This window comes from Dermacentor variabilis, chromosome 1 (genome assembly GCF_050947875.1).
Source record: "Dermacentor variabilis isolate Ectoservices chromosome 1, ASM5094787v1, whole genome shotgun sequence".
Lineage (NCBI taxonomy): Eukaryota > Metazoa > Arthropoda > Arachnida > Ixodida > Ixodidae > Dermacentor > Dermacentor variabilis.
In genome coordinates this window covers 148,579,548-148,592,634 of record NC_134568.1, presented here as the reverse complement: position 1 = coordinate 148,592,634, position 13,087 = coordinate 148,579,548, and the positions used below count along the sequence as shown (strand labels likewise).

Below are 13,087 nucleotides of genomic sequence, written 5' to 3'. Positions count from 1 at the left end.
ACGCGTTTCATTCCGTGAGCACTGTACGTGTCCCTGCTTTTGTGTCCCTATGTTGGCATAGGAATCACGGAGGTCTGCAGAGTTATTGCAGCTCCCTCCAACTGCATGGTAAATTTAACTGCTGCATGATGATTTATGCTATTTTATCAGCACAAATTTTGGGCACATGAATACTAAAGGGTGGAGAATAAACTATTCCTTTTTGTTTCATCTTATTTGACATGTGAAGTGGCTGTTGTGTATTTAGAACATTATGCACAATTTTTTTAAAGCATCAAATGGCCTTTTGTGGAGTATCCACTGTCAGTGCTTCTTGTTCCTGCAGAAATTCCTACACTGATGAGGAGACAGGGTGCACACTGTTTCCTAAACCACTAACATATGAAAGAGGCCTCTCTTTTTTTGCCTATCACAAGGAGATATTTTGTGAATAACATTTCAACAGATTGACTTTTCTAATAAAATATGTATACTCGCAAAGTCACAAAGAATGTGTATCAGTGCTTATCGGCAACATCAACGAGTGAAGATACCCTTATGCATCTTCGGTGTAGTCAATTTTGCTTACAGGTGTGTTTTTTCTCTTTCATACACTACTAAGACACTTGTTAAATCTATTATATTATCTATTATATCTAATTGAATTTCTTTATTGTGCCGATTTGCCTTGTAAAACATATTTTCTTACTTGCACTAAAACAACTTTCATGTACTTGACCCCTTGCTAGCCACTGGCTATAGGTCGAGACACATTGTGTTTTCTATAATTTACGAAGAAAGAAGAAATTGATTTTTGAACATAGCCATCTTCATGAATTTTCGCAAGAAGTGCAACAGTGACTTTTTTTATTTTGCAAAGCCTTCAACTTTGTAGCAACATTGCTGCACTTTATATTTTTGCGAAATCTACTGTAACTTCCGTCTACGTCTGTAACTTACCGAGCGCTACCCCTCGTTCCCTACTTCTGCCACTTTTTTTTGTATATACAGTTGAATGCCTTTATAACTAAGTGCTTGGGGCCTCTAAAATCATTTGTTATACAGGTGACATCATTGTAAAAGTCACACACCACACAGCTCACAATAGAACAGGGACAGAATTATTCCTTCGTTATACAGGTCATTTCGTTGTAGAGGTGCTCAACTGTGGTGGTAATCATCTGAGCGACGAGGAAACAGTTGCTCATATAAAGTGCTTCCATGGTTGCGATGTGTTTGAACTAGCACCTGCTCCCATGCTGCTACAATAATACTGCACCCATACCTTCTGTCTTATTGGACTGTGAGTGCATTAGCACAACACCGCTGTGATATATGAAGGTTGATCCAGAAATAAGGTTCCCAAAGAGCTCCATCCACACGGGAAGGTGCGAGGCGAAATCCGGCAACACTGCTGCGCGCGGCTGTTCCCCAACTCTCGATTCACCCCGGCCGCGCTTCGCTGCACCACTCATTCTTGGCTCAGCAGCTGTCCGATATGGATGTTCCCATTGTTGATCCCGCCAAATGTGAGATTCGTTCCATAATTCACTTTTTGCATGCCAAAGGGACTCCACCGGTAAATATTCATCATCAGTTGACAGAGGTGTATGGCAACAAGTGTATGTCCATTCAACATGTCTGAAAGTGGTGCAGGAGGTTTAGTGCCGGTTGGAAGGAAGTCCACGATGAAGACCGGAGTGGAAGACAGTCAGTTTCAAAGGCGGTTATCCAGATGGTCTAACGCGAAGTGCTTCAAAACAGGAGGATCATCGGCCGTGAACTTGTTGTTCACATCCCTGGGAGTTTTTACGGTACAGTGGAAAGAGCTTTAACTGAAAAATTGGGGTATCACAAGTGTTGTGCTTGATGGGTACCGCGGCTATTAACGTCAACCACAAGGAGAAACGCCTTGACTGTGCTCGCCAGTTTGTTCAAAAGTGTCAAGGAAGGAAGGATTGTTGGACTCCATTGTCATGGGAGACAAAATGTGGGTGCTTCATTTCACTCCCGAAACGAAACAAAAATCCAAACAGTGTCGTCACCCAGAGTCATCAGTCGCAAAGAAGTTCAAACAAACTCCTTCTGCTGGCAAAATCATGGCCAGTGTTATTTTAGATCGTAAGGGGATACTGCTGATCGATTTCATGGAACGTGGGACAACAATCAACTCAGACAGTTATTATGCAACACTAAGAAAACTCAGGCGAGCTATCTAGAATTGCTGGCGAGGACGACTGGCAACCAGTGTAACGCTGCTTCATGATAACGCCGACCTCACATCTCCCGTCAAAAGCAGGAACTTTTGACAAAGGTTGGGTGGACTGTCATGTCTCACCCACCATACAGTCCAGACTTCGCACCTAGTGATTATCACTTGTTCCCCAAGTTATAGGAACATTTGAGTGGCCAACGCTTCCGGAGTAACGATGAAGTCAAAGAAGAGGTGAAACGCTTCCTCAGCGGTTTGGCAGCGGAGTTCTATGACGTTGGGATATAGAAATTGGAGCACCGCCTACAAAATGCGTAGAAAAAGATGGCGATTATGTAGAAAAATAGAGCGAAGCTTCATCTTTCCAATGATCTAAATTTCTACGAGAATAAACAATGTTGTCTATTTCTAAAATTGATGGGAACCTTATTTCTGGATCGACCCTCAAACTAAGAAAAAGTTTAATCAAGCTGTCAAACTCTTTGATGAGAGCAAATACATGCCAGGTTCAGAAATTACCGTCAGGATCAAGTGGGTTCTTATTGTGTGGTGTGACATTTCAACCTGGCACCAGGCAAAGCAGCACATGTTGGTTTATTAGCCAGACAGAAATTACAATGTCAACAAACTATTGCCTAAGGCTATTAACTCTCATGTCTTGTATGAAAAAAGCAGTGCAAAAACAGTCACAAAAAGAACACATACATAAGTACTCTGTTGTCTTTACCTCGCACCTACATTCAGACTGTTTTCTTCACAGTGTGAGACTACCGAAGTGGCCCAGTGAAGACAACCCCCCAAACTCAAGAGCTAAAAGGCAAGCACATCAAAGCAGGAGCTCAATTTCTCAATACTAAGGGCCAAAAGATATTAATGATAAATTGAAAAGTGGCTTCAAGACATTTTAACATGTTTACAAGAAACACAAAAATGATTTTTAGTACTTGCCATTACTGTATTTGCCTCACATAACCCTGCTTTCAAAGCTATGAGCTGAAAAGTGGGGTATGGGAGATGGGGAGGGCTCACAATACCAGATGAGAATGTAATCTTACTATTTTAATTTTTTTCATTAATGAACTTACAAGAGCTCTGCATTTATGTTTATATGTTCTGCAAGAGGTGAAAATGGACACATTTGCATACATTAGTTGGGAGTTTTTTTATGCAAGGGTTCTAAGCACATACATTCCTGAAACAGCAGTAGAATTATCATCTAAATTGGTGATCCTAAACCTACATGCTGACATGCTGGTGCAATGGGATAAAGATTTAAGAAGAGGGCTAAAAAGAAGGTTGATGTACGAGGCCATGCTAAAAGAGGTTGGCATTGGACCACACTAATGTGTGGATATGAGGTGGTTAGGCAAAAAATACAGCTGTAGAAGAAAGGCGATCGATGTTATGGTGAAAATTCATGCTATGAAAGCTGAAAAAAGTCCATGCCCTCACCCTTGTCAGGAAAAGGGCAGTGATGCTTTATGTCATGGGAAAACAGTACAACTACTACAGACACTGTATCATCGCTGAGATTGAATTGGGCTTGATTTAATGCTGGAATTTGCTGGAAAGCATATTTCTTTAAGGATGTTTAAATATCTATAAAAGAAACTGTATTAATATTTGTAGTGATATTGTCAACAACAAGGCATCCGTATCAGACAAGAGACAAGCCTCTTATCCAGACGCAACTTCTCTTTATGCCTTATTTTTATGCATGTCAAAAACAGGCAAAATTGTAATCATAGAATCAGGGTGTTGAACCGAATCTGAACTGAAAACTTTCGGGTGAAACTGAACCCAAACCCGAACCAGTTACTTTGTAACGAGTCTGAACCCAAACTGAACCTGAGCCAAAAAAATAATAACAGTTACCTGTTCAGCAAGAAATACATAGTTCAAGCAAATAAGGTGACAATGGGCGCTAAACAATTGTTTGCACGGCTCTAAGAAAAAAACTACTTCAATTGGCACACCCCACTAGCAGATAGTTGTGAGTTGCACTGTATGCGAGAATGGGGACATATGACGAGCATGTGCTGGTAACTAAAGCCACCTCGGCAGAGATGCTTGCACTTCTGAAGTCGGCTACGCCAGTTATGTTCCGCAACTGAAGAATTGTTTCAGGGGCTCTGCAGAATCAACATTTCTGGTGAAGCTTTCAATTCCGCCGTTAGGTAAACTTGTTACTAAAACTAACTATGCATGGAGAGCGGAAAAGACAATGCCCTCAAGGAGGGATAATAATGAGTTAAGCTGCATGACTTATTGTAACCATAACACTGTGGTTGCTAATGAATGCTGCCACCTTATCAGTGAGTGGTAACTGTGGCTATAAAAGGCACGCAGAATCTGCTTTTGTTAAGTGCCGTGGTTCAATGCATGTGTGGTGTGTAGCCAAGCAGAGTATAATGCTCTTCGAGTTGTAGGAACTATTCCTGCGGCACAATGCGCATATGGTTCAGCACAAACTGTCCTTGTTCATAGTTCAGAAACATCTATGTCCTCATCTGCTTCTAAAACAGCAAACTGAACAAAATGGGAAATGCTGGATTCTTTCTTTGCTAGTTATTAGAAGTTTGAAACTGTAATTTATAGAATACAATGCAAATTCGTACTGTCTTCAACACCATAGATCACATACCACAGTTTGCTCACCATTAGTTGCGTAGTAAAAACCTGAAGCAAAACAAAGATTAACTGACTCTGCTAAAGTCAAATTAATGAGTGTGGAAGCTATGCAGACCTTACACTGATGCAAGGACTCTCACTAATTACCCCTATCTTTAATATGCACATGAGAATTCCCCCCATATCTAATTCATTGGTAACTTCCGCCTCCTTTTGATGAAACTTGAGCATGCACCATGTGAACAAGTCAATAGTACTACGCAGCATACCACCATGGGAAAGGATAAAATGGACTGTGCTGAACTGGTTTGTGAAGTGGTTAAGTGTTGTGTACTGTTATAATTCTTCATTCTTCCGAACTGGAATGAAATCAAAGTGCGTTAAACTCGAACCCGAACCAGTATCTTTTTCGGTTCGACATACAGAATAAAATATTTCCTTTTCCTTTGCGTACCATGAAATAAAGGTGAAGGGCTGCACTATACTTGTACTCTATTGATTAAGTTTAGTGCTGAAGATTTGGAAGCACGAATGAGCGGGAGGAGAGAGATCAAAGGCGACACACAATATCTATGATGCACATGCAAGTGCTGCATCACCAGCCATTTGTAATGAAGCACAATTAGCTCGGGGCACGTGGCTTGTATGTTGTATCTCCTTTTTTCTTTTTATCTTACATGTCATGCATTAGAAAATTTATTATGCTCTCATGATGTATCATGGTAAGCTTGTATTAAAGCAACTTAAGTAGGAAGAGGCAGGATTCCTGATCATTTAAATATGGCACTGCAAATACACAAGAGCAAGCACAATGCATCAAGGAATGGGATATTGAATTGAGAGAGTGCTGTGGCATATCTAATGGCCATGGAAAATAGGTTTTATACTCAGAACATAGCAGACCTCGATTCAAGGCCCAGCCATAATCACAACAGACTAACATGCTGAATCTTTATAACAGAACTTGCAGGATGATAGACTATTGCTAGCACTGGTGAATTGAGATATGGCATACTTTGCTAGCTGCTTGCCCATGTCCCGACTCCAGTGAGGCATGTGTTGCAAGAGTTTGCAAAATGAAGAGAGTCAACAGCAAATTTAGATGCCACATATTTCAAAGCACATAATGGTTAAAATTTTAAGAGCAATATCTACCAAGAATAAAAATTATGTAACTTCAACTTCACATAACATGTTCATAATCTGTAAAGACCACAATAAAAGGTGAAACGCTTCAGCCACTTACCTATGCCTTATTGAGTCATACCTCATCTTCCTGGCCAAGTACCAGATAAACAAGAGTAATTTGCTGCGTAGCATTTCCTACAAAAATTACTATACGAAAACCTAGTGCTACAATCGTGCTTTGGCTTAAGACATTCCTGTAGTGCTATATCTTAAGCTTCATTTTCTTTCTAAATTTTCAAGCAATCACAGTCTTCTAAACACAGCAAGGCAATTAGCCTCTGCACACATGCATAATCATTGCAAAATGTGTCATTTTTAAAGCAATATTTTTCTGAAAATTATCAATTTGCAAACTAACGAAGCTGTATGAAGCCATAAGGACAAAGTTTAGGCAAATCCATGTGCTGCCCATGAACACACCTAGACACTAGCGCCAGAGTTCACTCTGGTGTTCACTCAGTAATTTGTGTAGGTAACTCTTATGGTTTGCATAGGTGCTAGCTTTATCACAAAATTTTTACAGCTTAACTTAGAAAACCAGACACAGAATCTACCTGCGCCTAGAGCGATTGCCTCGGAGATACATTTTCGTCAATAACAAAGCTGAAATTTAGGCACAACATAGAATTTATTCTATTTTTGAGCAAGATTTTAGTCTTCCAATATGTTATTTGGTTAACCTTCTATGCCTCCTAAAAGTGGGAAAAGTAGGGTCTGTTGTGCCAGGTGATACGAGGCCTAAAAGAGTGTTTTAAAATATTCTATATTGCTGCCTATAAATAAATAGTTACAAATAAGCTGACAAGTTATTTTCTTCTCACAGACAATTTTTTAAATCTCACATACAGTTACCAAGAGCACCGATACTTTGTTTCCTAAAATGCATATGATCAAATTTGCTGGAAATTACAATAAAGCATTGCAGTTTACATGTCTTTGTGCTTGCACAATTTGGTCGAGATTCAGTAACATGAATTTTTTTTTTTTTGCACAAGCACTAAAAACAGTGTAAGATTGAAAAAGAAGAAAAACGAAAAAGTTTCGAAACATGCTTATTACTATTATAGACAATCAATTTGCATGAAATTTGGCCAGAATGCATACTAGTCTTTCCAGAAGAAATGCAAGACTTCAAAATTTTTCTACTGTGTAGGTGGTACCCTCAAAAAGCTTGCGAGCTTCCCCATCCAGCTGGACTTTCTTTTCTACACTGCCATGGATGAGATTTAGCTTCAGCTGTGTTCCAGAGATTCTTTTGATTCTTCTCTGGTCTGTCTGGTTGCTGAATGTGATCAACGCCTGAGTTGGAAGGATACCCATCTCCTGTAGAACTCAAAGCCTTTGTGGCTATCTCCGCAAAAGTATGTGAAGCAAATTTTGTTTTGAGGTACCACCAAATCTTGCGGTTGAGAAACATTTTGAGGTCAGCCTTGAATACAGTGAAACAATACAAAGCTTGCTAAGGTTGAAGACTGGACGTGTTGCTATAGCATACCAGATGCAGGATTGTGCAAAATTGTGACGTAACACGCAGAAGACAAACACATACAATGGAGCGCTTCGTTGTGTTTCTCTTCTGTGTGTTCTGTCAAAATGTTGCACAATCCTACATCTAGAAACAATGCAGCTTTTTGCTTGTCAGTCTCTCATATGTAGGAAACATAGCTCTTGCCTGAGCACTCGTGAAAAGTGATGAATGAGCTGGTGCTGACTCAGCCAGGGCTAGTGCTTACTTGTTATCACACCAAGAAAGCATACAATTTCAGAGTGCTCAGACCACTAATGAAGCATGAAAGGAAAATAAATGCAATAGAATGGTTACGTTACCTAAACAGAGAAATAGCTTCATGCCAAGTGTTAAATGGGGAACTCTTCTGAAGTTTATCTCACAACTGCATGAAATGCACTGTATGCTTCTTGCCTGTTTCACATACACCGATCATAGCTGCTGCAATTTTTGCATTTGTAAGCACCTAGTGGATGACTGAATTGTTCTTGGTGAAAGCATATTCGGGAAAACAAAGTAAAACAAACTAGAAACTGTTTTTGTGAAATATATTTTTGTGTTTGAACAGATTAAGCTTGTCTCACATGGTGCGATTTTGCTTAAAATTTTGCAGGTGCGGCAAATGAGCTGCTGACCACTTTGAGCGTGTGATTTTGCAGCGTTCAGAGCACTGAAGTTCTCTGCAAACTGCACACATCGCATGTACCACGAACCAATAACAGCATGAATTGTCAAACACATCACAGCGGTTTGCTAGCCTATTTCTTGTTTTGGTGAGTAACAAGTTCAAATACAAAAAATGTTTCACAAAAACAGATTCTAGTCTATTTGACATTATTTTCACCAAAGCAGACCGATGCTTACAATAATTCAATCTTCTACTAGGTGCTTGCATATACAAAAATTGCGATGGCTACAATTGTTGCTTGTGAAACAGCATTTGCCAAGTTCACATGTGGGCACATAACAGCCATGAAAACGCAGTGCAATATCATTGCACATGAAACAGGCTTTTACTATATCAAAACAGAAAATAAGCAGGCAAGCCATAGTGACATGTCTTAGGGATTTATTATTGGGTCCCCATTCATGCCGGATGCGCAAATTTTCAAAAGTTCAGCGCCTCCCAACATCTAAAGATCGCAAGCACAAAGGAGCCCGATGGCACATTTACACAGATGAGAATTCACAAGCTAAATCGCAGCATGTGAAACAAGGTTTGCGCAACTATGAAATCTGCTATAAAGATTATTTTCCTCTAACTATATCATTTTCTTATCGTCTGTCTCGCCGAATGGCCGATCCCAGCGGTAATGGGGTCGTGGCTTCGGGCGAACTAATAAGGGAAAAAGAGTGGGAAAATGACAAGAACTGTTACAAATGCACAGTCCCAAGTTCTGTCACTACTATTTCAATTGCTTCATTTTGTTTTGGTAGGCACCATGCAATTTGATTCATTCGCGCATTTATACCTGTGTATGTGTGTGTAACAGCTGTGCCTTACCAGTACTCGCCTACGGGGCAGAAACCTGGAGGCTTACGTAAAGAGTTCTACTTAAATTGAGGAAAACGCAACGAGCTATGGAAAGAAGAATGATGGGTGTAACGTTAAGGGATAAGAAGAGAGCAGATTGGGTGAGGGAACAAATGCAAGTTGACATCTTAGTTGAAATCAAGAAAAAGAAATGGGCATGGGCAGGGCATGTAATGAGGAGGGAAGATAACCGGTGGTCATTAAGGTTTACGGACTGGATTCCAAGAGAATGGAAGCGTAGCAGTGGGCGGCAGAAAGTTAGGTGGACGGATGAGATTATGAAGTTTGCAGGGACAACATGGCCACAATTAGCACATGCCTGGGGTAGTTGGAGAAGTATGGGAGAGGCCTTTGCCCTGCAGTGGGTGTAGCCAGGCTGATGATGATGTGTGTACTGTTCCCCTTTTAGGAGATCAACAAATGCTGATAACTTTGCAAATGCGGTGAACAAGGCTGCACTCACACAGTGTTTCCCTGAACAAACAGCTCTTCTTTTCCTTTCAGGAGGTTTGCCTTCAACCACGTGATTAAATCAGACAAGGTGCCTGAGCGAAAAATAAGAAAAAAAGTGCCAGTGTAATAACTGTATGGTTACTTAACATGCGACGTATGAACTAGTGCAGACGAAGTGACAACGCTTAGTTGATGGGTACTTCCAATAATCTAAATCACGCTCCTTATAACATTTGCATTGAATCTTGCCACAGTGACCACGACTGGTATGACCACTGTCAGTATTCACCATACGTAATTAGTCGTAAGCTATCAAATCACATTTAACATTCAGGAACACCCATTACTGCGCACTCCTGGTGGTGCTCAGCTACTTGTAGAATGCCATGCAATGAACGGACATTTGAAGCTTACATTTCTCATGTCCACCGCGTAAGGCAACATCGTGCTTTTTCTGATTCCCAAAAAGTAGCTCCGCCCCGCCTCTGTAACAAGGAATCAACGTCAGAACGGTTTAACGTAACAGTGACGAATGCAAACATCAACAGGTATTCATTACGATATATCTGTACCCGAACTCTACTCGCAAATGAATCTCATCAGTCATGGCTCTTGTTAAAGGCGTCGACACTAGAATATAAATATCTATGTATGTCTGCAAACTCGCAAATTCAAAAGCGCGGCCTCTCTGCACCAACAAGCCGTCATTTACACACACGCACCGGCAAGCACAACTGGCACAACACAAACTCTATGATACAACAAAAAAAGCACGCGAAGGCGCTGGTGCTGCCACGTTGCTCTGGGAACGAGATATTTGTGTAGGCAAACTAACCTTTACAATATCACATATATTGCTTATACATAAGCATTAGTATACATGGTAACTTATTAACAACGCACAGTTATTAGTATTGAAATTTAAATCAACTGTGATATTTTGCGCCATCTTGCGCCCGCTTTTCAAACGCTTTCAAAAGGCGCCAAACTCCCAATATGGCGTCGGGTAGTCCGTGCATTTGCGGTGATTGGCGTTTATTCGGCGCTTTTTAGTGCTTTTTGTCCTCAGTATTAGATTTCTTGATTACAGTTTATTACAGCAACATGTTGCTGGTGAAACGGTGCTGATAACGTTATAATGTGATGTTTTAGCTTTGTTAGGACGATGAAGCTCAGAGGCTACTGAACCCTCGACTTGAAGTTTGTTTCCTGCTCACCGGATGTTACTGGTAATGAACGTTTCCTCTGCATGCGCTGTGTGCGAAATCTTGCTAAGGCGTCAGTTTTAAATATCTGCCTGAGCGGAGCGGCTGTGCGCAAGCATATATGTTTGATTCGGTTGCGCCGGCCGGGTCACCGATGACAATTTCGGTTATTTGTTTTGTTACAGCACTCGTTATTACAGATACACTTCATCCGAAATTCCGCGTTCCACAGCCGTGTACAGTACATATTCAGCCCCGTGTACTAGCGCCACAAGATTATTCCATTCTCAATACACCGCAAGCCTGGTTCAGTACGTTTTCTTCTGCTTCCCTTTTTGTGCAGTTCCCCCTTTTTTTTTTCTTTAGCGTTGGCCGTTCGTTACTGACCTACTGGCAAGCTTTCGAACGTTAGCTATGGTGGCACAGCGATTACGTTGCTGAAGAAAATGCGCCCACATTTATATTTTTCAGAATGTTTTAATGCTTGTCTAATGCACCTTCAGTTTCATAACCAGACAGGTGAGCATTTTCGTTGTTTTGCAAACTTCCTTGGCCATTTCATTCGCTGTATGAAGGTTTGGAACAGTGGGCCATAACCATTAGAGTCCGCCTGCTTATTATTCTTATCGTCTGCGTGACAATATACAGGTGTATATCAATAAACGCTGAACTTTGTTGCACACTTTTTTTTTCGCAAACGTTGCCATTTGTTGAGCTAGAACTCGGCCGGATGATATCCAGTGATATTAGACCAAGAGCGAGAATTGTAGATTTAATTCGCTCAAGGCCGCTGCCACTTGATTTCATGATAAATTGTACATGCAGGACAAGAAACTGGCGAAATTGTGCCACATAATTGCAGCTGATATTTCTGACGGATGAGGCAGGGAAAGTAATTAGTACTTCATTATAGTTGTGCTTGCAAAAGTGTTTCTTCCAAAAGTGGTTATTTCCAGCAATTAAGTGGACTTTATATAATGTCCTTGCGCATTATTTGATGAGCAGTTGAATCAAGTTGTGCAAATCTTAAGAAAACTCCACTTAAATATACCTTTAACCTGACAGGTTTTCCTATAAAACAGGTTGAATTACAAGTGCCTATGAGTGACAGTCACTAATGACCTCTCTTGGAATCAGTACATTGACATTTGCTCGTTGGCTTTCTGCAAACTTTGTTACTTAATATGTAAACTTCGAAATTCTCCTCCTAATATCAAACTTGGCAGTTTCACATTCATACAACTTAAGCTTGAATATTGCTCTCTTGTTTGTGATCCTTATACTAAACTTAACCTTACAAACCCAAGAATGGATTCAGCAAAAAGCTGTCAGGTTTATTTATTCTAAATTTAGGTACACTGATTCTCCTTCTGAACTCATGAATATGACAAGATTGAACTACTTGAATCAAGAAGAAAAACATGTTTAAATTTTTTGGGCTTACTCCTTAATGATAAAATGGCGATTGATCCCACAAATTTTTTCCCCATTGACTACAAGACCTACATGAAATTACCAAACACACTTTATAACCCCTTATTTTGCCAGAAGTAATATTTATAAGTTTTCCTTTTTCCCACGTTCTGTATCCGGCTGAACTAGCCTAACAGAACCTTATAACACTGTATAAAAAGATGATCCCTCAGATGCTGCCATGTGTACTTTGTAAAATAGATACTTTGTTAGTTGTATTGTCCATCGCACTTGGACCATTGGTCTGCAGTAACTGTGTGTGGTTGTATTATAGTTAGCATATACTTTGGAGGGCCACATTTTTCAGTAAACCAAGTCATTTTTGTATTGAAGTACCATTAAGTATGCTATGTAGCAAGGCTGTTAAAATTTTTTTGTTTACTTTTTCAAATAATCTTGATGCATGAATGTATAAAACATTCGAAATTGTACTGTTAGGCGCATCAGTGCACAGGTTCTTGTCAAAACAACTCTGGATCTTGTTGACATGTTTATGGTCATTATTTTGGGTGGTAAATATAGAGCAAGATGATCATTGATAGATGATGTCACTACTAGGTGTTTTGCAAAATAGTTTTGTCCTTGCCAGAAGAGAGTGTAGATAGTGTCATTAACAGCAGTGGTTGTTTGGACTATCAGTACAGTACTGCCCAGAGACAGCATGAATCAGGTGACATGTTTTTGCTTTTAGCTTGTCTCCTCAGTTGATTCATGCTGTGACTGGACATAATGGTGGTTGTAATATACTCAACATCTGTATGAACACACAAAATTAGGTGACATGTTATGGGCTCATTATCATTAGGCTCTTCCTGCATCCTAGCAATATTTGTCTTCCCCACCAGAGACTTTCATGCTAAGAATGCTAAGGGGAAATGCGGTGTTAGTGAACTTGCACTGCCACT

General features: G+C 40.2%; 2 protein-coding genes across 9 annotated transcripts in view; one reads left to right on the top strand and one right to left on the bottom strand.

Annotated features, from left to right (window-relative positions):
• Nucleotides 1-10,270, bottom strand: part of Urm1 (Ubiquitin-related modifier 1) — a 31,422-nt gene extending 21,152 nt beyond the window's left edge. For 3 of the 7 annotated variants that reach the window (XM_075697440.1, XM_075697436.1, XM_075697432.1), the window contains exons 1-3: nucleotides 10,077-10,270; nucleotides 9,919-9,989; nucleotides 9,515-9,596 (exon numbers count right to left, since the gene is read on the bottom strand). In XM_075697440.1, the coding sequence (XP_075553555.1) occupies nucleotides 9,515-9,596; nucleotides 9,919-9,989; nucleotides 10,077-10,111 (188 nt within the window). In that variant the 5' untranslated portion in view covers nucleotides 10,112-10,270. The remainder of the gene's footprint in view (nucleotides 1-9,514; nucleotides 9,597-9,918; nucleotides 9,990-10,076) is intronic. The other 4 variants (XM_075697425.1, XM_075697419.1, XM_075697413.1 and 1 more) reach the window with 2 other exon arrangements.
• A 222-nt stretch (nucleotides 10,271-10,492) lies between these two features.
• The window catches only part of Pcl (polycomb protein Pcl), a 93,447-nt gene continuing 90,852 nt past the window's right edge, over nucleotides 10,493-13,087 (top strand). For both annotated transcript variants that reach the window (XM_075697408.1, XM_075697403.1), the window contains exon 1: nucleotides 10,493-10,733. In XM_075697408.1, the coding sequence (XP_075553523.1) occupies nucleotides 10,725-10,733 (9 nt within the window). In that variant the 5' untranslated portion in view covers nucleotides 10,493-10,724. The remainder of the gene's footprint in view (nucleotides 10,734-13,087) is intronic.